Source organism: Limtongia smithiae, assembly GCF_038497785.1.
Source record: "Limtongia smithiae strain NRRL Y-17922 unplaced genomic scaffold V1518scaffold_1, whole genome shotgun sequence".
Taxonomy (NCBI): domain Eukaryota; kingdom Fungi; phylum Ascomycota; class Lipomycetes; order Lipomycetales; family Lipomycetaceae; genus Limtongia; species Limtongia smithiae.
Genome location: NW_027117622.1, coordinates 1458992 through 1486362, shown reverse-complemented (window position 1 = coordinate 1486362; position 27371 = coordinate 1458992). Strand labels below are relative to the sequence as shown.

The 27371-nt window shown below is 49.1% G+C and overlaps 5 protein-coding genes across 5 annotated transcripts; 1 reads left to right on the top strand and 4 right to left on the bottom strand.

The window, feature by feature from the left end:
- Positions 1-3464: 3464 nt before the first annotated feature.
- Positions 3465-5425, bottom strand: V1518DRAFT_409729 (uncharacterized protein). Its single transcript, XM_066902432.1, has 2 exons — positions 4239-5425; positions 3465-4175 (listed from the first exon to the last, which is right to left on the bottom strand). The coding sequence occupies exons 1-2, from the start codon at positions 5266-5268 to the stop codon at positions 3676-3678; spliced, it is 1530 nt and encodes a 509-aa protein (XP_066762251.1). The 5' UTR covers positions 5269-5425; the 3' UTR covers positions 3465-3675.
- A 2448-nt stretch (positions 5426-7873) lies between these two features.
- On the bottom strand, positions 7874-11025 carry V1518DRAFT_436369 (uncharacterized protein; the record flags this gene model as incomplete). The annotated part of the gene is made up of 3 exons (XM_066906290.1): positions 7874-9739; positions 9794-10494; positions 10542-11025. The coding sequence occupies 3 exons, from the start codon at positions 11023-11025 to the stop codon at positions 7874-7876; spliced, it is 3051 nt and encodes a 1016-aa protein (XP_066762250.1).
- Positions 11026-11604: 579 nt separating this feature from the next.
- Positions 11605-13362, top strand: V1518DRAFT_409723 (uncharacterized protein). The gene is made up of 2 exons (XM_066902431.1): positions 11605-11836; positions 11901-13362. The coding sequence occupies exons 1-2, from the start codon at positions 11685-11687 to the stop codon at positions 13168-13170; spliced, it is 1422 nt and encodes a 473-aa protein (XP_066762249.1). The 5' UTR covers positions 11605-11684; the 3' UTR covers positions 13171-13362.
- V1518DRAFT_409722 (uncharacterized protein) lies at positions 13217-13834 on the bottom strand. The gene has a single exon (XM_066902430.1). It carries the CDS (start codon positions 13719-13721, stop codon positions 13509-13511), a length of 213 nt encoding a protein of 70 aa, XP_066762248.1. The 5' UTR covers positions 13722-13834; the 3' UTR covers positions 13217-13508.
- A 235-nt stretch (positions 13835-14069) lies between these two features.
- On the bottom strand, positions 14070-27252 carry V1518DRAFT_424814 (dynein heavy chain, N-terminal region 1-domain-containing protein; the record flags this gene model as incomplete). Its single annotated transcript, XM_066905882.1, has 8 exons — positions 14070-15127; positions 15177-18222; positions 18275-20117; positions 20172-20627; positions 20678-21068; positions 21122-22727; positions 22780-26918; positions 26967-27252. 8 exons carry the CDS (start codon positions 27250-27252, stop codon positions 14070-14072), a joined length of 12825 nt encoding a protein of 4274 aa, XP_066762247.1.
- Positions 27253-27371: the final 119 nt, after the last annotated feature.

Genomic DNA, 27371 nt, shown 5'->3' with positions numbered 1-27371 from the left:
ATAGCACAACTTGTATTCTGTGAGTCAACGTGTAGTGTGATAGCTATGCAGCTAGAAGTCTAAATCCACGCCTGCTGGAAAGGAGGGAGCCCAGACATGGCAACGGACGCTCGCATGCGGTACAACTTTCACATGATGATGGAGGAGGGGCCTAGCATATGACGAAATGGGAGCAAAAGATGAACCTATCTGATGCGGTTACAGGGCGTCGTAGAGATACTAGCAACTCTTCGAGTATCACGCTTCGCGGAACGTCGGACCAGCACAGGATTGCTGATACAGCTCGTTGCGTCGCCGACCGCTTAGAGGGCTTGCTTTCCTCTGCCGACGGACTTTCATGACATCACAATAACATTATGCTGTCTCCGCTGTTAAAAATTAGTGCTCACTATTGTGCGCTTCTACGACAGTGGCTATAAGGCACAAGACTTTCACGTGCGACGGGCCTGTTGCCCGTTCATCTCCTTCTGCCTCTCATTTCGAAAAAAGAGGGATCGACGTCCCCTACAAATGCGAGCTCATCTTGTTCTTGGGCTGTGTATTACAACAACGTGGTAAGAACTAGTGAAATTCCCTTGTTCGCCGTCACTGCAGTTGGTGACAGCTAATCAGTTAGCAGTTAGTACGGCGTTAGTTCAGTTTCAGAGCTTCGCTGTGTGCGTGGGTCGTCGAGGACACGTCTCAAGCGTTGGTGATTGGCCTTCTGTTTGATACAGGTTGTCCATCCAAAACGGTCATACAAATCCGCAGAGGAAATGAGCGTCGCACGACAAGAATATCCCAGGTGGTTGATTTAGGAGCAGGGGGCGGATTCAAGGAAGCTACATGTTGAAAACCAAACCTCCCGGAAAGCACGACCCTGCTTTACTGCTAATTAGCTTGCATGTGATAACAGACAGCTCGCCGTTAGAGATGAGACAAAGTGCACGCAAGCAGTAAGGGGCCTGAACCTGTCCCGTGGCCGTTTTTCCACAAAAGCTGTGCGGGCTCCGCTCTCAGCAAGACTTGCCCGCTGGCAATCTGTGCAGTGGCGGTGGTCGTAGTCGTGGCAGTGTTTGTGACATGGGTCCGGTATGCTGCCGGGCACAAGAGGAACATCAGTCTACAGACGACAGAACGTGGTGCGCACTTTGTGGAGGGAGTTGGATTGTCCGTATCATACGCCGTATTCCGAGCCTGTCGGACATCGTCTAAGTATCCGTTCTGCGATACATCTGTGAGCAACGGCATGGCAAATGTCTAGAGCAAGTGCAAGGTGCATGTGAGTTCTCGCGATGTCACTGCAGGGCGCGCACAGGCTGAAGACAACGACGACGACGAAGTATGACGACGAGTACAGTCCTGCTCGCACGGCCGCGTGTCTCTTCCTTGCTGCATGCCTCGGCGGGCGTGCGGTACAACGGCCTGGCAGAGACACAAGAAGAACGGAGGTGGGGGTGCAGATGGTGAGACGGTCCGGGCGGGGCGCACCAACTGACAGCGTCGAGAGCCGGCCCCTTTTTCTTCAACGTCGGACGCCGTTTTCCTGTAAAGAGCAGCTCGAGGCCAGCCCGGACGTAAGCTGCTTCGTGGCGTCGGTGGCCAAGGGCTAGGGCTCTGTGCGCCCACTCGACACAGCATACAAGTCGCGTGGGGCGTGATGGCTCCGCAACGCAAAAATACGTAAGGTCGCGAAACGAGACGGCCCTCCGTTTCCGTCCATGATAACCACGCGCTAACGCCCAGATCGGCATAGCGTCTGCGGATAAATTTCATTAATCTTATACATGCAGCCGGCGCAAAATGCGTCTCCGCCTTCCGAAAGAATATGAAGAAGCTGTCGAAGACGTCAAACGGACAATCTACTCGCTCGCGACTAGTCAATCACAGAACTTTGAGCACTAGTTGTCAAATGCCAGCCGGCGCAGATCTTTCTGTCCTCCCCCGCTCTGGGGGGAAGCCGTTTGCGGAATAGAATATCGGAGATGCGGGCAAATTCAGCATACAGTGTCACAAGGCACCAATCACCCACAGCCCGCCCTCGTGGCCCGCTGGCGTTCCTCGTCATGAGCCGCACGCAACGTCACACTCGCCGCCTGCGCCCATGTGTTCTCTGCCCAGCACCGCCACCGCCTCCACGCCACCCATACATACCTGTGCGCAGCGCGGAAGCGAGGCTATGACGAACTACAATCGCCCTTCTCTTGCCGCGGCAAACGATCGGCGACAGTTCATAGCTGTGCCTTCTAGAAGCCCGTCGTGAAAATGAAATGCAAAGCTCGTTCGCGTACCGACTGCCCATCGTCACATGCGTTCTCTCTTCATATCCCTGTCGTTGAAATGGTCGTCGGCGCTGACGTAGATGCCGCTCCTTCATCCCCGATCGTATTCCGCTATCTTCGTCGGGCCTGTTGCACCCCCAAACATAGCCTCCCAGCCCCGATTCGCGCGCGTGGCCTCGCATCGCCAGAATTTCCCCCTCCAACTCGCTTCGTTATCCCACTTCGGCCCTTCCTCTTCCCATCGATCTCGTCGCGCCCACTCCACATCCGCCCACCCGTCCCTGCAATGTGTCTTTACCGACACGAGTCTGTGTCGAGCATGGCGGGCATGCTTTTCATGATCATCAGCGCAAAATCGCCACGCGGATCGCGACGTCGCCACCTCCCTCTCTTCGCGCCCAGTCGCACTTTGCCGAAAGCAGCTGCAGCATTGCATGCCCTTCAACTGGCCGCCGGCGTCTAGGTCGACCGACCGCGGTACCACTAATCATGACGACATGCAACGGCGGACGTTTCTGTAGTTTGGCGTTCCAGCAGCTTGACATGTGCATATGTTACTGCATGAAGCGGATAGGCGACGCAAGGGCCCGCGAGAGTGACATAGAGTAGCATCGCGGCTGATGCAGCGGCTGGTGGCGGCTGACGGCAAGGCAGGGCGAAGCGGGGCGCTCTCGCCTCGCGTCCGCGCGAAAGGACACACAACTCGCTAGCGTGCGCCTGCAGCCATATTCCAGAGCCGATGCAACGCGGCCAGGTCGCACGCGCTGCTGCTGCGAACGCGATCATAGGTGGAGAGGGACGCGTGACAGGGTCGCGCGCTGCACACGAACACCTCCAGTCGCCGATCAAGGGCGGAAGTCGCTAAACGAGGATTATATTTTGCTTTTTTTGACACGAGCGATGGCGGGGGCCGGTTCCGCGGTCGGCCCCGTCGCGTGCGACACAAGCCAGCACAATAGGGTTTCAGGAGCGCTCTAGAAATGCGCGGAACACGTCCATCGAAGCCGTAGAATTGTTTTTGCCACTCTGCGGTCCTGCGTGACTTTGCCGTGCAGGCAGACGGCAGCAGAAGTGGCTGTGCGCCGCACGCTAAACTCGCCCTCGACTCGCGCGCCGCACGCCGCCCCGCTCAATTTACGCAGGCCGACGTGCCGACGCAAGCACTGCTTGTCGTCGCGCACCTACTTGAATCATCGCAGGGCGCTGACAGAAAGCGACTAAGCACGGAGACGTCCGAAGGCTCGTCAGCTGCTCGTTTGCCGCAGCGCCTTGTGCCAATTCGTGTCGACCGCGCATTCTCCGCAGAGGTCTTATGACGACAGATTTTTAGCAACGAAATGATATGCACTCTTGACTAATATATAGATATAACACCGATTACGCGTACGATGCGTCACGGGGAAATCAGCCGTTACTATGCCCCCTCCACGACACCGACAAATTCCACCCATTTAGCGACAATGCGAACGGCTATTTGCGCGTCCTTCTTCCGCACCGCAAACCACTCTGTATGGCGCTTCCCGCATGCACTGCAGGTATCTTCAGCCGCGTCAGCCGCGTCAACTGATCCGTGAGAATGTCCATGCGTGGCAGATGCCGCCGCTATGCGTAGCAGCACTGCAGGGCTGTCAGCTGAACACGGAAACAGCGACCGCAGCTCCAGATGTATCAGCCGCTCTGCTCGGTGGATTGCTCGGCATCGTATCCTCGTCGCCGGTGGTTGAGTGCGTGCGTTGTCATCTGCGATTTCTGCTGCAGCAGAATCATGGCGCGAAGGGGGGGGTGCGGGGAAGTGGCCGGTAAGTATGACCTCGTGCGAACACTGTGTCGTCCACTGCTGCATCCGTCTAGCAACGTCCTTCGCCCGTCCGATCTTTAAATACAGCAACGTGTCTGGATGCATCGACCTCCGATCTATTGTTGACTTGATTGTTAGCTCGTGTTCCTCACATGCCGCAGCAACAAAGATCAACTTGCCGACTCCTGGCTGCTCTAGCTCATAGATATAGATATAGCCAGCCTCGTCAGCCAGTGATACTGGCTTCAGAACCTCCGTCGCGAGGAGGCTGATGTATTTTTGCCGCATTTCCGTCGACACCATAGAAATTACCGCACCGCCGATGATACCCTGTGGCGCTGAAGCTGAGCCGCCAGCGAGTCCGTGTGCGTGCCTGGTCGTGTACGTGCCTGTCTTGCGTGGGTCATGCAGCCCGGCTTTGTGTCGGTCGCTGGCTTGGAATTTGGCTGTAGTATTCTGCTGCAGAGTTGGCTTGCCGCGAGCGGTGCTGCACAGTGAGAGTAATGGCTTGACAAGTCTCAGAAACAAACCCCCGGGCTCGCTTTTTTCTGGCCCTTTAGCCGTGTCTTTCTTCTTTATGGCTTTGCTGTTATGTTCAGCTGTCGTGGTACGTTGTCGCACAGAAGCTGTGTTGCCCTGCTTCTCTGAACCGCGCACTTCCACTCGATGATCTTGACAGAAATACTTCTTCACGTAGTCTTTATTTTTCCGCTTCGAAATAAGATATCCTATATCGACGCGCACGCGCCTTTTGCAGCGCTTGCCGGTCGATTTGGATACGCCGCTGCACTGCACGCTTGTCCATGTTGTGCTGGCACGAGCAGTACTGGTATGTTGCTTGGCCTGATCTAGAGGTAACCTCGTTGTAGTCGTATTCATATACCGCTGTCCTTTGATTTCTGGAGATACCAACGAGACCGTCATGGATTCACTCTGTATCGTTGGGTCTAATAAACTATCCGTCTGTTGCGATCGATGGCTATGACAGAACTCTTTTGTCTCGCCTTCATCTCGTCGCCCGTCTGAAGCACGTACACGTCGTTTGCAACGCTGTCCAGTCGACTTTGACACGCCACTGCATCGCAACGTCGTACAACCGGCTACTGTGGGTACCGTCAGCGATGGCAGCGCCGCTTGCTCGCGTTGATATAGATGTCCAGCTGCAGGCAGATGATGATGAATCGAAGTAGATGATACCGCCGTCGTCATCGGCGCATGCGCGGTCTCTCTCGCAGTGCACCTGCGCTAGCTTTGGATGATATTCTCAAGCTCGGTCTATGTACTTCACGTGCGCACTACACGCCACTATATATCGTGGCCAGCACGAGCTGAGGTGGCTGGGCTCGATACTAGCAAGGAATCTGAGTTACTAGTTCTTCTGAGCCGCATAGTCGGGAACCCCGCCTGTCTTTGCTCAGCCGCAGCGCCGCACTGATTGCGGCGAAAAGTAGGTGACTTCAGACTGCAGGACAAAGCCTGCCAGAGGAGATCAGGGCAATGACCGCGGAAGTGCTCGCACATCCAAAAGGTGTTATTGTCGACTTTTAATTTGTGCGAGCAAAGCTGATTTGTAAAATATTGTGATGTATTTTGCTGCTAAGTGCTTTTGATGAACAGAGCAAGCCGATGTGCACTGGTTGGTCGTTGGCTAACGCGATCTTACCAATGTGCTGTTCCTCCTCCAGTTCTCATACCTGACACTCTGGAGCAATTCAAATCGACTCAGAAACTGTGTCTTCGAATTGACTGTGGCGGCAGTACGGAACTGAGCATCAGACACGATGGCTAGCGCTCTGAGTCGAGGACATCCCGTAGGCACAACATTGTACCGTACACGTAACTCATAGATCAATCGCGTAGCAGTATGTCCGACAACCATCACTTTCCATGCCAGTATCCCGAACCAAATAATACACATGCTTGTGTCATTGTTGAGGTATCGCATTACGTATCATATGTCACCTATTTTCCTTCGCTTCGAGTCGTGCAGCGCATCTTCCTCTCCGCCCTCTGAAGTTGACGCTTCCTTGACTCTCAGTTTGTCTTCTTCTCGCACGTCTAAGGTCGGCTCATCCTTGAATCTCTGATGACTCTCATTATCATTGTTCTCGTCGTCTGCATGTCGAGTCGCGCCATTAGTGGTCGTCGTCTGAACCGACGCATCTTTATCTGGCTTCGCAGCCTCTGTGGAATCAGCCCGTGACAAGTTATGATGTTTCTGCAAGCATCCAACCCAATTAGTGAACATACCATTCACGAATGATCGGTCAAAACACAGATCCTACCTCGTACTGTAGCAGCAAACTATCCCACATTTTGACAACAGCCATATCGTCCGCCGCAAGCTTCGGCAGTGCTTGCTCGATTGCGCCGTATCCAGGCACAGATTCGTCGTTGAACAATAGTAGTGGATCAGTTGAAGAAGGTTGATAGACGCCGTAGTTTGGTGCCGCTGGTAGTGACATTTTGACGGCGTATTGTTGTGACGGCTGTTGATTGAACGTGGTGATAACTAGTGAGACTCCGGATGAACTTCAATTCTAATCAAAGTAGCTTCGCGCGCCTATGGTGGTACTGAACAAAGTCTACTACAAACATTCCATAATTCCACTTCTTCTACACATTGCCTACACTTTACCCGCTTCAAACCCCAGCTGAAACGTAATTGTTTCTCCTCAACCAACACGCTGCTACAGACCAAATATAAGGACAGGAAGCGTGGGAACAGCAGTACAGAAGTAGAGTGCCTCTCTGGAGATTTTTTTGATCTTGGCTGCATTTTGAATCCAAAAGCTCAGAACGTCAGTTGACAGAGCAGCAGATCTTCGATACAGCCCATTATGGCTTTCAAGTTGTGTTGCGCGAACAGTGTGGAGAGAGCATAGACTAATCCAACACACCACATGCACCCGGTCGAGTTGTAACAACCTGATGGATCGGACGCGGAATAGTCGCAGAACAGTAGTAACTGCCTACCCGAATAAGCAACGACAAGCGTAGCCATATCGCCCGCGCTGTTGTACAGTGTAAAAGGAGCGCTGCATGTTGCTGTTCAACTGCTTCGCAACCTATCAGACAAAGTTCTTCATTCAAGCGTGCACTAATGAAACAAAAAAGACCAAGAGCCGTGAAAGCGATCGCAAGTTGGAAAGACTCTTCCAAATCGGGTCAATATTCATTGCTGTTAATAAGTTGATTGGATGCTCGTCGCTGCTGTGAAAACTGGAGAAACATAAAATTTTCTGTGAGCAAAATCCGTAGTCGACGACGACCAGCCTCGGTTCTCTCTGCTTCCACCAATGTTCGTTCCCGGTTCACTAATATCCTCTTCAACCCCAAACTTCCGGTTCCCAGTCAGAATGACTTTAAATGTCTCAAATGCGCTTCTAGTAAGCACTATTCAAAAACAGAAAATACAGATAACAAGACAAAAAAGCCCACAACTGAAAGAACCAGAGCATAATAATTTTCCAAACAGCCCAACAAAGTTGGGACAAAGAAGCAACTAGTTTCTAAATAGTTTCAAAATATGCTACCACAGCTTTTAAAAAAAGAAAGCCTTTTGCTTTCTCTCCTGTTATTCTCGTGATTGTACATGCACACAGCACAAGAAGAAAATAGCAAAATGCAAACTAATGCCGTCACACAACTTGTACAAGATAATATGCAGAGTAGTGTCCAAAAACTAGAAACAAATGAAAAAAATAGAGTCTGTCGCCGACTCGATATATGAAAGCAAAAAGAGTCTTCGCGAATGCCAAAATATCTTCTACTTTTTCTCGCTTGTATATGCATTCAATACGCCTCACCATCTTCATTTGTCTGCTTTGCGTCTATAGAGCAAAACAACGTCGCCGCCTTGTCGCCATATCCTCGCGCGAATCGTCGCCAACGTGTACAGATTGTCGAGAACCTGGTTCTGGCAAACAAGTTCAAGCCACTCTTCCGGCTTCGTGGAACCCCGCTTGACAGACGAATCAAGCTTTTCCTCAACATAAGATAGAATCTTTCGTACGCGCAGCATTCTGTACGCGTTCAGACGAGCGTTGCCGTTCGGCATCACTGGCAATGCGTCATCAAAAGGTTGCAACACAAAGCTCACTTTCACGAGATCCTTCTGTGGGATCTTGTTCAGCAGTAAAAACTCAGCAAGCCAACCAGGTGCAACGGACTCTAGCGTTTCCACGTCTTCGTTTGTGCCGCAGGAAGATACCGTACCTCGATAAACGTCAACTAGGCCGCCAGCATCAGCGCGCTGCTCGGAGATAATAATAGCGGTATCCCTCGGAATATTCAATATTGGAGTCTCGTTTGCTGGCGACACTGCATATCCTGATGATATAAACGCATTAGACGTGTCGTATTCACTCCTAACCTTGTCGATTACCCCTCGTAACGTGTCGTCATATGATGGCTCCGCTTTTCCCTCCTCAACTGTGCTTAGCGCTGGCGTCTCGCTCGAAGACGCTCCATCGGATTTACCATCGGCCTTGATGTCGGAAGATGCAGTCCGCACAAGTCGGCCCTTTCCAAACGAGCGTAGTCGACCCATCAGTGAATTTGATGTTGACAAAGCATCATTTCCTCCCTCGCTGTCGGACAAATCCTGCTGTGGAGGCATTTCCGGTGCCGCACTAGTCAGCGTTGTGTTGGTTGTTGTCGACGATAGCGCGCTTGAAAAATAATCCGTCACTCCAGGCCCATTCATCGGCGAAGTGAGCTCTCCATTGTGAGGCGGGTTTGCGGGATTGTACGTCGGTGCTGGTGTGGCGAGTCCGATAGCAAGGCCCGGCGTTGGTAATTGCATAGTAGTGCCGTTTCCCAGTCGGTGATCCCCTGCCAACGGCGTCATCGGCAGCTGTGCGAACGACAAATGACCGGGCGCATTGTGTCGAAAGCTTGCCTGCCTATCGATCGTCTTTCGCTTTTTGTTCCGATAGGCGTCGTCACGACCAAGCTCGGCACTTATCAGATTAGAAAACAAGTTCCGTAGAATCCACTTTCCAATATTTATGCGCTGGTCATCTCGAAATTCAATAGGCTCTGGTGTTGGCTGCGGCGGAAGTTCTTGAGCTACAGTATCCGCGTAGATCTCGGCGTCAAAACAGTACCACTCCTCGAGAACAACGGCCAGCTGTCCAGTCCGTGTGTTAACTTGACACCAATTCGACATTGTTTCGAACGTGTTAATCTCATCCGCCACGCTTTGAATATCTCGGCTTCCGAAAGATTTCACTTTGACACAATGTATCAAATCCCATAAGACCACTTCACCAGCCGTGTCCGCCGTCAGGACCCTGCATCTGTCATTCAACATAATATGGCTGATCAAACCAGTTTGCCCTTCGATAGTTTCCTCGGGATTATGCCGTAGTGGATCAACCGGTGCCGGAGGAATATCTACCGGATTCGGCGTGGAGAAGGAGTCGGCCCTGCGCTGCTTGGCCGACGAGGAAACGGTGCCATCATCCCCATCCAGCAGGGCGGTAGCAGATCCAAAACCAACGGCGTTGAGATTAATGAGCGAAGCAGCGGGAATTTGTGAAGTCATAGATGACGTAGCAGCCTGGCGCAATAATGCTGTACCGTCTTGTCTCCCCTGGAAGCTCACACTGGAGCGCCGTCGCATGCTCTGGAGCTTCTGAGATTGGATGGTAGTAGGAGTTGTGTCGACATCGCGCTTCAAAAGAGTGGTCAGAACTAATTATAAGAATATGAATAGGAGAGATCATACCCATCTGTGAATTCTCGAGTTTGCAGTTGCGGTCCATATCTGATCACCAGAAGTAACGACTTTGCTTACGCCTTGGTGCTCGTTGCAGACCATCACACAGACGCTATCTTCAACCTCGGAAATGCCACGTGTATCAGTTTTGACAACCACGCCTGAGCGGTCACTGGAGTAAAAGACCTCAAGGTTCGGGTGATCCGAAGAGAGAGACCACACACTAGTATCGTGCATGTTAAGAGTATGCATGAGTCGACCAGCGGTAATAGACCAAATTTTGACAGTCGAGTCAGACGAGCCGGTTAGTACAAGGTTTCCCGACTTGTTGATGAGAAGGGCGCGGATGTTGTCTGTATGCCCGACAAAGTTAACAATACTACTTCCAGTCCGCTGATCCCATAGACGCACGACCGAGTCGGGACCTCCAGATCCAATGATGCTACCTCCGGGACCCCCAATCCCAAGACCGTACACACTGCCCTTAGGATTCTCGCCCTTACTGCTACAATCGATCTGTAGCTTCTCGCCACCACCGTTGAGATCCCAGATGATAACCTTGCGATCCAGACCACCGGAAGCGACCCAGTCCGAAGATTGGCTATCAACAGCCAGGCACTTGACGAAATCGTGATGCTGGCCGATAGTGGTCTGCGCGTTGGTCGAGGGAGTCCACAGCTTCACGGTCAGATCCGAAGAACCGGTGATAACTAATAGGATTAATAGACGACACAACATAATAACGAGCAGCGCATACCTGTTTTGTAGTTGTTGGTGAGCACTAAATCGTTCACCCAATGAGTATGCAATTGAAGTTTGGACCTGAATGCTGATTTTCCTTGCGCAGCCGGAGAAGATGCAGAGGTAGTGGATGCGAGAGCAGATGATAATGAGGGGGACTTTTTTAGAACGCCATTCGGAGGTGCGAAAGTAGGAGTACTCTCTTCGGCGACCGGGTTGAGGTCAATCTGGGAGGTACCATTGACAACGGCGTCAAGACTACCGGCGTCGTAGTCGTCGATGACAGCATAAGGTTGGCGCAGGAGGTTCATGTTCGCGAGGGACCACGACATAACCATACCGTCGCGGCCAGCGCTGTATAGCTGGCCCGCGTATGGCATGTCGGCGTCCATGAACGGCGTAGGGTCGACCGCGAGGGCATTGACGCCGAGGGTGTGTCCATTGTGCGAGTTTTGGGACGCCAGCAAATAGGTGATCTTGCGAGACGTCTTTCGGACCATGATGCTGGCGACAGGCCAAGCAGCAAACGAGCGACAGACGGTGGAGACCGCGGAATGCCGATAAGCGAGATGACGCGGCGATACGAGGTGGTGGTGGGTGGTGTAGTGGGTGATGATAGTCGGGGTAGAGCAATTGACGATGGCGTAGTGCCAGTCGAGAACTTGCGGGGCGCTTTTACCCTCTTCCGCTGATAACGTCGAGCCCGCTTCGCCACGGACTCTCGCAAACGAGTGTGTACGTGAGCAGCCTGCGCGGGCCGCAATGCCCGCGCAACAAATTCTGATGCGTTGGTCTGCTCAATTGCTATGGAATAATCCACGACCGCCAATGTGACGGCCTTTGGACAGTGGTGACGGCAAGGGCGTGCTGACGGCTGCCGATGACGTGGGGAGGCGCGGAGCGTTGCAGTGACGCGCAGTCCAGAATAGCCGCTGCTGGTTCCGCATCGCGTATTCAGTAATCACGGTGCCTAATTACCGGGGCTTAGGCTCTTCTCGAAGCAGATGTAGACACTGGACCCTCAGTGCACATGTTAGCGCGCTGTGCACCAGCAACGCCGTCGTCTCTCGTAATCAGCAATCCGCTTCATACGGACGTATATAGATCTCCGCGGACACCCTCTCTCCCCGGCGCCCGTTTCTTAATTCCTAGCATCGCAATGCCGCCTATCACGAAGCATTATAATTATCTCGTCATTGGTGGCGGATCTGGCGGCCTTGCCTCTGCCCGCCGGGCGGCTGGTCGGTACGGTGTATCCGCCGCCATCATCGAGGGCTCTGGTCGTCTCGGTGGAACCTGCGTGAACGTCGGGTGCGTCTACAGCCACTTCTTTTAAGCTTGGGCTTCTGATCCTTGTGCTGACATATCCTTGCAGCTGCGTCCCGAAGAAGGTCATGTGGGCGGCCGCCGACACAGCGAAGCGCCTCGAAGATGCGTCGAACTATGGCTTTAACATCGGCGACAAGCCCAAGTTTGATTGGACACCATTTGTCGAGAAGCGTAACGCCTACATCACTCGTCTGAACGGCATTTACGAGCGTAACCTTATCAAGGACAAGGTCGACTACATCTCCGGCTGGGCTCGCTTCGCTGGAGACAAAGGCGAGAAGATTGTTGAAGTCTCGCTGCTCTCCGGAGGCACTGAGTACTACACCGCAGATCACATTCTCCTATCTGTCGGTGGGTACGCTTCCATCCCCACTGAAATTCCGGGTGCCCACTACGGCACGACCTCGGACGGCTTTTTCAAGCTCGAGAAGCAGCCCAAGCGGGTTGCCTTGGTCGGTGCTGGCTACATTGGCGTCGAGCTTGCCGGTGTCTTCAACGCCCTTGGCACTGAAACCCATTTCTTCATCCGTGGAGAGACAGTATTGCGCCACTTTGATCCCATGATCCAGGAGTACCTCACTCAAATCTATATCAAGCACGGCGTCCACCTGCACAAGAAGTCCAAGTCCTTCGAGAAGGTTGTCAAGCTCCCCTCCGGTGCCCTGCAGATCACCTACGAAGACGAGAATGGCAAGTCAGAGATTGAGGTCGACACCCTCATCTGGGCCGTCGGTCGGGGTCCCAACACTGCTGGCCTCAAACTCGACATTCCTGGAATCAAGACCGACAGCAAAGACTACGTTGTCGTCGACGAGTTCCAGAACACTAGTATTCCGGGCATCTACTCCGTCGGTGACGACATTGGCTGGCTCGAGCTTACCCCCGTCGCCATTGCCGCCGGGCGACGACTCTCTGACAGGCTCTTCGGGGGTCCTCAGTTCAAGGACCGTAAGCTCGACTACTCTAACGTGCCAACTGCTGTCTTCTCTCATCCCGAAGTCGGCACCGTCGGTCTCACTGAGCCTGAGGCGCGCGAAAAGTTCGGCACCGAAAACGTCAAGATCTACCTTTCTAAGTTCATTGGCATGTACTACGCTGTTTTCGACAAACAGGAGGACAAGGAAAGCACCGTCTACAAGCTCATCGTTGCAGGTCCGGAGGAGAAGGTCGTAGGTCTTCACATCGTCGGCGATGCATCCGCTGAAATCCTGCAGGGATTCGGTGTAGCTATCAAGATGGGCGCCACCAAAGATGACTTCGACAGTTGCGTTGCCATACATCCCACCAGTGCAGAGGAACTAGTTACTCTGGTGTAACTGACGGGTGCGTGAAAAGAATGATACACTCGTGATAATTCTGTTGTTTGGTGATACTCTATACTTTATTTTGGGTAGTTGTAACGAATAGTTAACGTCCGGTAGGCCGCATTTGGTGTAAGTTATGTTGTTCCCTTGACGAGTAGAATCGTATTTCATCAAAAGACTCCATATACTCCTCTCCCCTATGCCGAAATGTGAAGTGCTTCAACAAGCCGTGCCTTACACATACATATTTTCTTCAAATCCGCCATTTGAAAGCCGTATCAGAGAGCTGCTCCGAGAGCCAGATACTGGCTGCTTGTTGCATTATTTTCCCGCCGCTTTCCTTTCCTCAGCTATAAATAAAGTAAGCTCGTCGTCCCTACCGCTCTCTGCTCGTAGCCAAACTCTCCCATACTAATATACTCACCTTCGCGCTGCTTTGCCCTCATAATCGCTGCTTGCTCCTCTTGTCGCTTGCGGGGATCACCCTCTAGCTTCTTCTTCTGCGACGCCGCCTTCTTGTTCGCCTTCTCGCGATCCTTTTCCCGCTGGTTGCCACGCGTCATGTTGTTTACCGTTTAAATTGGTGGTGTAGTGTCTTCTCCCTGTCAGCAAAAGACGAAGTAGGCTCAACAATGGACTTGCGAGTTGGCGAAATGTGCTTTCCGACGAACGTTCAACGCCTATAAGTTCTGCGTTTTTCCGTCTGCTGGACATGAATACTTCGAATATGTCACGTGATATCTCAGCTCTCGTGCTCTCACACACATCTTGAGTCGCGCCTCGGTGCCATACGGTCCATTTCAGCTTATTTTATGCAATTATTAACCAAGTGATATGCTAGCTACAGTTTCTTGATGTTTATACATGCTCTCTGGTAATATGCGCGGATATACTATTCCATGCCTTCAAGTTCACAGCGTTGTCACGTCTTCAGCTAAGCCCAGCCATCGCGCCGGCTCACGCTCCGGCAGGCTCTCAATCCATGCAACAAAGTCTTTCACCTTACTTCCCTCTGGCACCGTGACCGTACCTCCATTTTTATCATGACCTTCGGCCAGCTCGTATCCCAGATCAAACGTCTTCAGATCGAACACACGCGCGGCTAATGCATTCAGATTCTCCTGGTCCTGCACGTCGTCCACTTGTCCGCCGTACACAGTGAACGCGATGAACTCCCGAATTATCTCCCACGGTATGTTCTCAGGCGCAACATTTGATCGTCCTGATCCACACACTTGTAGCAACCACTTGTCAATAATATACCGCGCAAATTCGTAATCCGCATTGGTGAAATCGTAGAACTTGTTCCATCCCGACGTGCCGTACCGCGCCCGTTCCTGAACCACCGCATGAAACCACGAGAGCAAAAAGTACAAGCGCGTACGTTCAACCGGATCCGCAGATATCTCGTCAGAGCTAATGCTCGCCAACGAATCGCGCATATTTGCCCGTATTCCAGGAGGCGGCTCAAAGGTCAAGATCCGCGAGGATCGCAATAGCTCAATCGGTGGTGGACTTCCACGCGTCATTTCCATAGACAAAAACAGTCTAAAACTCGAAGAAAGCTGTAACATATGCATTCGCTTTGCCCACAGATCGAGCCACGACGGCGCAAGATGAACATTCTTCAATAACACCCAATGTCCGTTACTCGCCGCTTCCGCAATGGCTCTATCCGCGGCCATAGTACTCTCTTCTGAACCAAGCGCGATCGACGTACACTTGATACCTTGTGCAGTGACGAAGTTTTCAATTTTGTAGGAAGCATCGTAGCCAGGGACAGAGCACAAAACTATCGGCGTCGACATCGTCACTTGTTTCGTCACAATCGTACCAAGGATACCGATATCCTCATCTTGCGAAATTCTGAGTCCGAATGCGCGACTTACGAAGCGGTGCGTTCTTGACACACAATTTCCAGATCGCATCAACTTTAATAGTAATATCCGATACAGCTCCTCGTCAATATCTGCCCAATGTTAGTTCGCGTCTACACCTCTATTGCCGACAATGCTCACCTTCGTCCTGATCATCTGGGGCTTTATACACAAAAGCGTTCAGAGAGTCGACATCCACAACATTATATTTCTCAAACGATGGCAACGTTTTGCTGTGTTCGATCAATACCAGCAGTTCGTAACTCTCCGCCGATATATCAATCTGTTGCTCCGTGCCTTGTAATAGGCTTTCGAGAAGCGATATGTCACACTTGTTCAGGTATGCATAAGACATGAAAGCTTGCAAAACCAGTATATCCGCCTGTAGTAATGTTTGCGAAGTTCGCTTGCAAGTCTCCACATATAACTCAATGATTATTTCACGTATACTGTTCGCCAAATCTTGTGAATCCTTAGTATTTGTCCGGGTACCAAGTACGTCCATGAATATAATATGAAAAAAATCCAGTGAAAATTGGTAATACGGATTCAATTTCTGCAGTAGTCCCAATATCGTGAAGATCGTGCTGCTTGCTTCTGCAATCGCATAATATTGTTGCGTAATGCTCTCGATCTTCGACATCACGGCTTCAGTTTCTTCCATCTTTTGAGATATATCGCTCCCCTCAACCTTCAGAACCTCAAGCGTATTGACAACATTATCATCTTCAAGGATGCTGCTCTGGGAGTCGTTCAACACCTGCAGGAGATTCCGTTCCAAATTCCGCAACTGCGCGGTGAAATCGCGTCGAAGTTTCAAGAGATTGCCGCGTTTTCGGTCGATATCTGGTCTGAGAACCTTCAACAGATTGTTTAATGATTCCGCTAACAAGTTGCTCCTTGTAGTTGTGAAATTTATCAATGCCACTTTGCTAGCAATGTGTGCAGGAAATGACACACTCGAGTCCCGAGTACACAAGTAGAGCCTAAAGTTCGGTGAAAAGTCGATATCTTGATTACCCAATCGAACTAAAACTCGACCGCCAATTCTTTGGTACTCCTTATTCAGAACCCGATTCAAAATAGGATCAAAATGCTCCGCGTCGTTGACCACAAGCGTATTTCCAAATCTCAGCGCACTATCGAGTTGTTTAACAAACGCATTGTCCACCAAACTCGTCGTAATAACACCGCGGTCGACATTTTGATTCTTCAAGAACTCGACTATGCTTCCTGTAGGATCGATAATTAGCGGATAGCGAGTCGACCATTCCAGCATCAGTGCGTTCTCCTCGCACAGTTCTCCCGACGGTAACGAGTTGTTGTGCCATGCATTTTTCTCGTCTATAGTCGTCAGATAAGGCACCACATCATTGTGTTCTTTAAATGCGATGTGTGATCTGCCAAGATACCCGCGCCACATCGACTGCATTTGTTGTCGAAACTGCTGATCGAAGAACCCGCCGTACACGAGAAGACCAGCGGATAACAGCGCATCACCGGTCAACGTCTGTGTCTGTTCCTCAAACGACACACTCTCCAAACGCCATCTTTCTCTCTCAGACGCCAAATTGCTCAAAAGCTTCACACTTCTGTTCACTTTAAACTCTACCTTCGTCATCTCGCCCTTAATTTCCTGAACTTCACTAATAAGCATCGCGTATTCGTCCTTAAACTTTTCGATGCTCATCTCCAGCTCTTGAACAATCTGGTCCATCTGCACGAGTCTCGACTTTGTACTCTCAGCGCTCGCTGTTAGCTCTGCAACTTCCTGACGTAATGGACCAACTCTTTCTAAGATCATTGAGTAATTTATCTGGGCTTCAACCCATAATGTAAGCGGTCCGCACGCTTTACTCGCACGATTGACTGTGTCAAAATTAAAATTCGGACGACTGAGATATTCGTTGATCATTTTCGTCCGCAAAGCCAAAGTCATTTGGCGATCACAATCAAAATTCACAACACTCGATATAAAATCTTCGCGCCGGATAATCGATTGAACAGTTCGCCAACTGTCGACCCTATGTCCCAACAACGTGCAGACTGCTTCCATAGCCATTTTCACAGTCTCAGGAGGATTTGCCATCGAGCGCACTTCAGTTAAATGCTGTTTCTTGATATTGCTGACGCTTTGCTGAGCTTCGACAACTGCGGGTTCGGCTTTCGCCAAATCGTTCAAAACAACCGCTTGACGCGCCGCAATTTCCTGTTCCTTGATGGCCAGATCTGCCTGAACTTCTAGAGATTCGGCCCTCTTCTGTTCCGTTTCATTCTGGTCCATAATAATCTGCTGTAATTTCTCGTTTGCACGCGCACTTAAAACTTGAAGCTGATCACGCTTTTCGGCAAGTCCTGTTCGCATATGACGCACTTTCTCCACCGTGTCTCGCAGCTTTTCCAAACCGACGTTCAAGTGACGTTGCTGGTCTTCAACCTCGCTTCGTTTAACGTCGAACACCTTCACGAATTGTGTTAAAAATTCTAAGAAATGGCGAGGTGTAGTATAGTTGTGCTTCCGCTGCTGCATCAGCAATTTGTCGTTGCAAAGCTTCATCGACTCGTGCATATAAACCATTGCGTTCACAACTGCTTGCCTATGAGACAACGGAAACGACAGTTCTCGATATGAGAGCTCCAGTTCGTTCGGCGATTGATATGATGGTATGTCGATATCCAGATTTCTGGTCGCAGCTTGTCCGACCTGATATAACGCCGATGCGGACCAGTCACCCATCCAGTTCAGTACACAACGATTAAACAACGCCGGAGACGCTGCAGCCTGCGACGCAAGATTTTTCTTTGGCGGGTTCATCGTGAAGACAACATGAAGATTGCGAACAACTTGCTCTCTGAACCAATTATGCAACTCCTCGACAGACTCAAGAATTAATCCTTGTTGCCGGGCTCCATCCCTGCATGCCGCCAGTAACGACGTGTACTCATCTCCCTCGAATAAACCTGGAATCTCAGCGTTTGCAAGAAGAGTGTTCATTCGCTCGAGGAAGGCGGATCCCAAGACATTTGACTCGTCCAAAATGAAGCATACTTGTTGACTCTTGCAACCGGATGCTCTCAAAATTTGACGAAGATCTTCATCAAAATCCGCCGCCGTGTATTTCTTATGAGAATTAATCTGAAAGACCTTCAAACCATTCATCCAGGCGACAAAACGAGTCAGAGTTGTCTAAATTATGTCAGTGGAAGGTAAATACAAGAATAAACCTGTTAACGCATACCTTGCCGCTTCCGCTGAGACCGATCAAGATCATATGGCCTTGCGGTTGTCTGAAAACTCTATCAATACGCAAAATATGATCCAATGCATCATCGTAGAAGACCAGTGAAATATCAAGCTCTTCCTCACAAAAAGTTTTCAATCGCGAATTCACAAACTTTTTTAGGTCATCCAACGTAACAGGCACATAGTTCTTGGCGAGCCAGTTTGAATATAATATTGGCGATTTTAAAGCTTCGCGGCAATTAATGTTCACAAAATGCCGTTTGGCGATGTCCCAAATTTTCGATTCCGTCCATATGCGCTCTTCCTCTGTAACTAATCTATCGCTGAACAGTCGCATAGCCTCATGTGCCCAAATACGAACAAGTCCTTCCAAAGAGAGTCCATCCAACGGTGATATTGATTCATGTAGGCCCTGCACCCATCTCGTCAACTCGCGTGGACTGTAGATATAGTGACTTTGATCTTGTGCAGTGAAGCGCTTTTGTGAGGCCAAGTAAAAGTCGATCATAGCAGATGTCAATGCATCTGCATAGCCTCGTAGAGAAGGTATGCTTTTCAGCACGGCCGCAACAATTGTTCCGTAAATCTGAGTCAAGGAAATCTCTGCAGGATAATCAATCATGACAACAGACACTCTAGTTAAAATTCTGGATCCCAGCTCTGTTCGTCCAATGTCAGTTGGAGGATTGCATGCACCCACAAATTGTATCCGTTCGATCGAGACCCACGTGTTGTCTTTGGTGCGCCAAAATCCTTTGCGTTCAATCAACTGGCGAAGAAAGGTAATGACAGACTGCGTGCCGTATTTGTCCGGTGTCGGCAAGTTGATTTCGTCGCAAAATAGTACCAAGCGTCTACCTAATTGCGATGGAGACAATATGACTTCTCTGTTAATCTTCCTGTAGTCGCAATACTGCTCCATCGTCTTGACTACCAAGTCTGGAGAAGTAGCGCTCGAAAAATTGATTCCAGCAACAATGATGTCCGAAAATTTGCGCAGGCAATTGAACAAACTCATAGTTTTGCCTGATCCAGGCGGTCCGCACAAAATTAGAGGCCGTTGGTCTCTCAAGCTCGCGTGTAGCAGCGCCTCATGTCTTACGGTATCAACTGTTGGAATGATGGTTTTGTTTTCCGACACCGTATGTGGATCCAAATCCAGGCGCGGAACAAGAGATTGCCACGCAACCCATTTTCCGTGCGGAAGCGAAACATCATAATCCAACACTGATTCGCCAGCAGGTATATCTGACGACTCGAAGAGTTCCATGCCGCAAACGAATTGAGCAAACAATTCACGCTCCTGTACCGTGCAGTCTCCAACAAAACTCCAAATGACGTTCAGTAACAACTTTTTCAGCAAAAATGCACGCTTCTGATCCCGGCTGAGACTAAAGTCAATATGCTGCAAGTCATAGTCCAAAATTTCCCGGACTACAGAGTTCATCAAAGAAAATAATGTACATAATGCACGAATTGAGCTATACTCCATAATATGAGTATACTTTCTGGCCTCTTCAATCGCTTGATCTATCCATTCAAGCGACACAAACGATTCCAATAGCTCAGAAATTGACAAAATCGTGCTGCTATCCAAATTATCCGTGATAAATCCTTCCGTACTGTTGACATTAAACTCGGAAAATTTGCGGACATAAGAAGACAGCAGCATGTTAGATGAGACGATATTGTTGCTGAACCATATTATTCCACAACGACTAATTGTCGCAAGAGTTGCATATTTCAATTCCGATACTTCAAAAAATATGCGAATATTTGGAGTTAATGATAATTTCTCCCCAGTTGGTAAAGTCAGGATTTTGTTGTCGTCAAGAACGCTGTGATACCATTAGTATTTCTTCTAAACCCCACAAGACTTGATAAGGTCATACCTGTTCAAATTCTCTGCCCATTCCGGATCTATATCTCCATCGAATATTATCCAGTATCGTTTGCCGATCTCTCCCCTTAGATTATTGTTGATTTGGCGCAACGTCTTCGTGAATAATCCATCCGTCCACTCTCGCGTAGTCGTATCTAGACTTCCGTACAGACTCTCTTTCGACATAACTTTCGGGTCAATGACAACCGGAATGCCTTGTTGCCCATCTGTTTCGTGCATAGCGCGGAGTAGTGTCTGCCAAATTGCTGTCTTTCCGCTTCCAGAACTTCCTACCATCATCACACCGTGGTGTATGGCCTGCATTTGATATACCTGTATGCATTTTTCAATCCAATCCGTCGTGGGGCTGAATCCATTAGATTCTGCCACGCTAACGATGCTCTTGCGTAGCTCCGTGAACTTCTCCGGGATATACTGAATCTTAGGAAACACATCGGCCTCAATTCTACTTATCGTTAGCTCTTTGATGTCGTATCATATATAAACTCAACAAACCTGATAAGTTCTTGCACATCATCTCCGACAAGTTTCGGCGCAACAGTTTCGTGAATGCTCCGTAGTAAAATTTCACTCTCACTTGTCGTGTTGCTCTCGTTGGCGGTATGCTGTCGCTTCAGCGTTCCTGATGTCCCTAACACACTCTTCAATGCGCGCAGGCCGAAGTCATAGTGAGGCTGAGGTGATAGACGAGCAGACAGCAGATCAAAAAAGGGAATCACTTTGGTCGCCATCGCATTTGCTTCGAAGAAACCTTGAGAATATAAAATCACCTCAGTAATCAGCTCCTTGTCTGGACGCGACATCGATATAGTGCGAAACAGCTTCTTCAAATTATCTGGCAAGTTGGAGCGGCCTGCGTATCCGGGGTTCATAGTAATGAAAATTCCTTCATATGTTAACTTATAAATCTAAGCAAAGTTGAAACAAGCATTACTATACCTGTATTCGCATGTATCTGAAATCTCCTTTCCAGAATTTCAATCATGTCCTGGTTATCGAATTTCTGCGCTCGCAACCCCATCTGAATGGTTTGAATCTGAGACGAGACGGCACTGAGAATATGTTCGTTTAGCCGATTGAACTCATCAAAGCAGCCCCATGCACCAACTTGGCAAATTCCAAGAAAAATCCGGCCCAGCGCCTTGAAGTTAAATGAATCGTCGCAGTTGAACACGAGCACATAGCGGCCCAGAAGAGCACCGAGCGCTTTCACAGTTTCTGTCTTTCCTGTTCCAGCCGGTCCAATTGGAGATCCACCAAAGCTTTGCTCGAGTGCAGATGTCAGCGCTAGGAAGCATTTATCTGTCAGAGGTGTTTGGACAAGCCTGTCTGGTGCACCGATATATTCGAATCCATAGTCAAAGCTCGCAGAACCCATCACAATTGAGGCGGCACGAACGGGTTCAGCATCCTCATTGTAATAGAAACGCATACAGGAAATCCAGCCATAATGATTCTTCGATACCCCATTAATCAATGCGAGCTTCTGAAGAACATTCCGCTGATGAACAAGTTCAGTCACTAAGCCTTCGCATTTACGACGACTAATCCGATCAATCTGCTGCAACACAATTATAGCCAACGATTCCAGTAGCAGAGACACTTTGGATGTCAGCTTGAGTAGTTGATCCACTGGCGATAAAAGTGCAGTCTCTGTCTTAGACGTCCATACTATTTGTGATGCCAATATCACAATCTGAGCCGGAGTTCTGTCAATCCAGGAAATTAGTTGCTCCGGAGAGAGGGCTTCGTGATCCAAAATCGAAATGTAATCGGGCATCACTCGCTTGAGATAAGAGGCTAATGTCTCCTGTACTGCGCTCTCAAGTTTCGTCAACCAATTATTCACTGACGGCATTTTGATCAGCGAGATAGGCTCATGCAGCATGACCTCTTCACCCTCGCGTGAGCAAAATCCTGTAATTGTCGAAGTTTGCGAATCTATTAACAGCTCGGACATCCCAGCAAACATTTTCTTGAAATGCTTCTGAATGCGTAGCACGTCCTTGCCATTTCCGATAATATCTAACAAATCCTCGTCTCCGACAAAATAATACCGCGGAAAGTTAGCACGCTCTTGTTCCAAGTATTCGCCAAGTGCTCGCTGAATTTTGAGGAGTAAATCGCTCAATCTCTCCAACGTCGTCCTTGCGCCCTGTATATTCAACACGTCCATAACACCAGGCATCTTGGAAACTTTCCGCATGAGAGCAAAAAATTCCGAGTTAACGTTCTGAAACCTGGATGATTCGATCGGTAATAACGTCTTGATCTCGGCATTTCCGGAAAATACGCCTTCAAGATAAACCCATTGTCGTTGCACACCCATCCACAAATCGAACAGTGCATTGACGCGGTTGAGTCTGTCTTCCCAAAGTAATGTTTCCTCCTCAAACTGTTTGAAATATGGTGAATGGTGCATAGCAGCTAATGAAGTCATATTTTCCGAGCAGCGTTCCAACAGCGTGTCCCAGCTGCGAATCAGCATGCATTTATTCTGGTAGTTCACGAGGTCTAAATTGTACTCCGTCCATGAATCGCGGGTCTAACCAAGTTAGTTGGTGTTTCACAAGCCAGTGTGACCTGCTCCGACTTACTTGTTTCAAAAAGTTCTCAAGGATGATCTCGCCCCGAGCTTGGGCGACAATATCGCGTATTATAGCCTCATGCTTGTTCAGATTGATGTCCCATACCTTGCCGAGAGTAAGCGATGCCATATGGAAATTGTCTTTCAACTCGCAAGCCTTCCAAAGTCTCTCCCAATGTCGATCGTGTATGACGTCGGACTTCAAGTCGTTTAGAATAGGTCCACTTTTCAAGAGTTGGCGTAAAACTCCTTGAACGTATTCAAACGATGCGTACTGCCGCATTCGACTTGGCATTTCTTTCGTCATCACCATGAGCTCATCCACAGAACTCTTGACTTTGCGCGGAGCAACACTTGCCCAGGGAAGATCGCGCAACTCGTCCAAGCTTTGCCACACTGTACTGAGAGCGGACCAAACAGACTTGAAGTCTTGCACTTCGAGCAAAGCCGGTTCTAGCAACCCGTTTATCGGAAGGTCGATAAGTAAGGAAGATTTCGCTTGCACAATTAAATCTTGTTGTCGTTGTAGATCTCCAAGAATTTTATCAAACTTCTGAAGAGTAATGAAAGCATCAGCCGGAGTAATAGTTCCTGTTATCGGTTTGTCGGCATTCCAACTGGTAATAGCTTTTGTCGTTTGGTCCAGCAAAACATTATTTTCCGCTGCCACCTTTGACCGTAGGATATCAATACTATTTTCAACCGTCCGATTCTTGATCGCCAAAATATCCCTAAATGCGGCCCATTCCCCGTCAAGTTGGTCGATAAAAATCCATTGTTGCGGGAACTGAAATCGATTTCTCGATAGAGACAACTGACCCGAACGTAATGTATCAATGGCAGTACTCCAAGGTTCAAGTTTCACCTTTGCATTTTGAACCACGGCGACAAATGAGAGAGCGCGCCGAGTTGATGACATATCTAAGGTCTGAATTTCAAGATCCTTTCGAGTACGCTGTAAGTCGGTGAATAGGTCACTAATAGCTTTGTGTAGAATGTTAGAAAACTGTAGTAAAATGGAGTGCTGCCACGAATCGTATTTGGCATTGATTCTTGATTGCACTTGCTCGTAGTCGACGATAATATTTCCAAACCCTTGCACTGTCTCTCTTGTATCGAACGTTGTGCGAACTTGACGAATCTCCTGTAAAATCTGAACCCACTTTGACACATCTTCGCCGAGCATTTCAAACACGGTCTCGGTTTGCAAATCCCAAAGTGACTGAAACCGGAACCATTTTGCTGTGTAAGAGCCTACAACATCAAGCTTCTGCTCGATGATATTGTACGCCGCAGCAATCTCGTCCGGAACAAAAGCTGGAAGGTCCGAAAACGTAGGATCAAGTCTTGTGCTGTTAGAACTGAGATTCAACTCGTATCTTGATGCATTTAGACACTTCAGGTTGCACAACACACCGACGTAGTTCTGAAATTCAGTGTAGAACGACACCCGTGCAAACTCAAGGGGGGGTGACAAAGCGATTATTTGATTCTTGATCGTAACCTTCAGCTTAATCGGTGCCGAGCTTTCCAAATCGCTGTTCTTAAACCGCTCGATCCATTCAGTGATCGCATCACGTAAGCGACGTATAATGATTTGTCGTATTTTCTCGTTGAGCTCGCGGACCCATGCCTTCAAATTAAAAAAATTTTCGAGATTTAGCTTGTCAATCATATTTTGAGTATTGAAGATAGCCGCATTAAAACTCTCTGCACTGTAAGCACAAGTCGATAACAATTTTAAATTAGCTTCGATGGCTTCACTGATCTCCACTAAAATTCGAGTCATGCTTCTCAAAGTGGTAACGGAATTCGTAAGCTGGCGCGCAAAAATGACCTGTTTGCTCTCATTCGGAGCTGGGTTGTCTTTTGACATGGAAATACTGCTCGACACAGGGAGAGAGGAAAGCATGCTCATATCGTATGTGTGAATAAACGACTCCCAGTTCATCCTGATGCCAGTTGCGATCAATCTGTGTACGGCGCTTTGATGCTCATTGAGTAAAACGGACCATTCGCCTAGCTCCTCAATCATTAGACACGTCTCCGAATAAATTCGCAATGTGTTCGCTAAGCTCATCGCGTATGGGTATACTCGCTTTGCGTCCTTCGAAATGCTGCTGATTGCATGGGGTACCTGGAATTTGAGATATATGAGATTCCGTACTTCCTTGAAGAGTGTAATAACTTGTGGGTCAAAATTAATTCTCAATTCATATCGGAGTCTGTTCGCTGTTCGAGTCTGAACAATGTTAAATAAATAACCATGCACGGAGATTTTCCGTTCAGTGATATCGCGTAACCACAATTCGTAGATATTCTTCGTGTCCAGCTTTTTCCGAAAGGTAGTACTCTCGTTCTTGAGTTTTTCTCCTTCGGCATATAGCTCCCAGCCATTTCCAAGCACGTCTTCGACGCGTTTCATGTACGTATTCAACTGCCGCTCGATCTGACGTACCCATATGATTGCGCCGGAAACTGTCGGAATGTCTCGTACCTCAGCCATGGAACTTGAGTCTGATGTAGAGTACTGTGCAACAAATCGGGCATGTAAGGCTTCGATGTCAGTCTTGACGTTCTCAATTAGCTGAGTCTGGTACTCTTGGATAGCTGAGCGAATCTTTGGCCTAATGAATAAAGCATTGAATCTTGAAAATACTCGGAACATCTCGTTTGCCGACGTTGCCGTTGCAAGTTTGGCTCGCAATTTTAAAATGATGGAATCCTCGATGCGTGAGGTACGGTTATTGTAAGCAGCTTCTGCTGCTATCCACGACTGAGTTCCTTCAGTCGAGACATCCAGGACGTCGGCATCCTTTAATGAATTGTAACCTTCCACAAGATCTTCAATGACCTCATTGGCATCAACTTTCTCTGCTTCATCTGCACCGGAAGACAACGCGCTTGCAATTGTCGACTGTAGTTGCTCGTGAGCTTGACGAAATGTCTTCAAGTATCCGATCCGCTGTTGGATGGCAGTGTGTCGGGCATTGATACGAATTGGAATAAACTTTTCCGCACGCTTCCTTGTCACTTCTCGTGCGACATTGGTGAACTCCTTGATTTGCATGTCCCAGGTGCCAAACACGTCATCAGCTAGTCTTAGAATATTCTGGAATTCCGGATAGTCTAGACTGAGTAACCGGCGCCCGCTCAACAAGTGTCGCATTCGCTCATCCAAATCCACAGAAATCGCCTCAACCAAGGGCAATGCGCGCCGTATCGGATACGGAGAGATTCGAATTTTCTTGTTGATATGACTGAAAATCAAAACAATTGCTTCCTTGAGCTTTTGAAGTGTTGGAGCGGATAGTAACTCGTCAATAGGAAACTCGTGCATGAACAAGTTATACTTCTTCACTAATTCAGTGGACTCCTTAAGACCTGTGTCGGCCATAAAACTGGTAGTAACATGAAATCGCTTAGCAAAAGTCAGTATTTCCATGGTGAGCGTTACGCCATCAAGCTGTAGCTGCCGTTCCACCTGCTCCAGTGCACTTTCGAGAGAAATCCAGAAATTTATCTCCTGAGTTGCTGTGGAAACAGCCGGATCACGAGATAAGCGTGTGATAGACTGAATTGACTTGATCCAAGAGTTGACATTCGCTTGCAAGGCATTCAGAAACTTCGTATCGCTAAGCATATCGATAGGGATCATATCAATGGTAGGAGTGGTGTTCAACTTGGCGGCTCTATCAAGAGCTTGCTGTACAACTGGATGGAAGACTAAAACCAATGCTGGAATCTCGACATTCTGCTGTAAATGCAAGAGTGACAATTCCAATTCGGTAAATCTCTTCTTGGTAGCGGCGATGCCGGTCTTTTCATCAACTAAATTTGGCTTTCCGCCAATCTGATTCGTCTCCTTCTTCCTATTCTTCGTGAGTGCGTCAAAATATGGTGCAATTCCGAGGTGTACAAGAGAGTACACCTCTTCGTAAGCAGCGGTAGCCAACGTCTGCGCACTGTCGTCACTTGAATCGGTCGCTTGCGAAATATGGTGCGCCATAAATTGTCCAGGGAGCCGAATAACTTGTAACTGCGACTCCAATTGTGAGGAAAGATCCAACGGCGGTTGGCGCTTGATGACGACGACGGATCCAATCGTCGATACGGAAGGCTCAAGGTCAACAGAAAGCACATAGTTCCCTGCGGTCGTTAGCTCTTCCCTTCATGGCTCCATGTTGACTGTCGTACACTTTTCGACATCTCCTTCTGCATCGCGCTGCTTCAGAATGTGCAGGGCGCTGGGGACATTTTCGGCAGCGAACGTGGCAAGTCGTGTGGCCGTGTCGCTCGTATCTGCAAATAGAGAGTAGTCGAGATCTGCGCTCGTTGCGCCAAGTAAAGTCTGAACTACTTGTCGTACATACAAGATCAATGAATCTGTAGATATTAGCGAGTCAGTAGCACTACGGCCTAGCGAGGCAGCAGCGTGACGGCCGTTCAGCGTCGCGTCGTCGACAGAGCTGGCTTGATCCATACTTGTCGAAGCCTATCACTCAGCGCATTCCCAATCGTTCAAGCCGCAAGTCGATAACTGAGTATCACTGACTATCCCCAAGACTATACGATAATACTAGTCTGAGAAACGCGGTATAT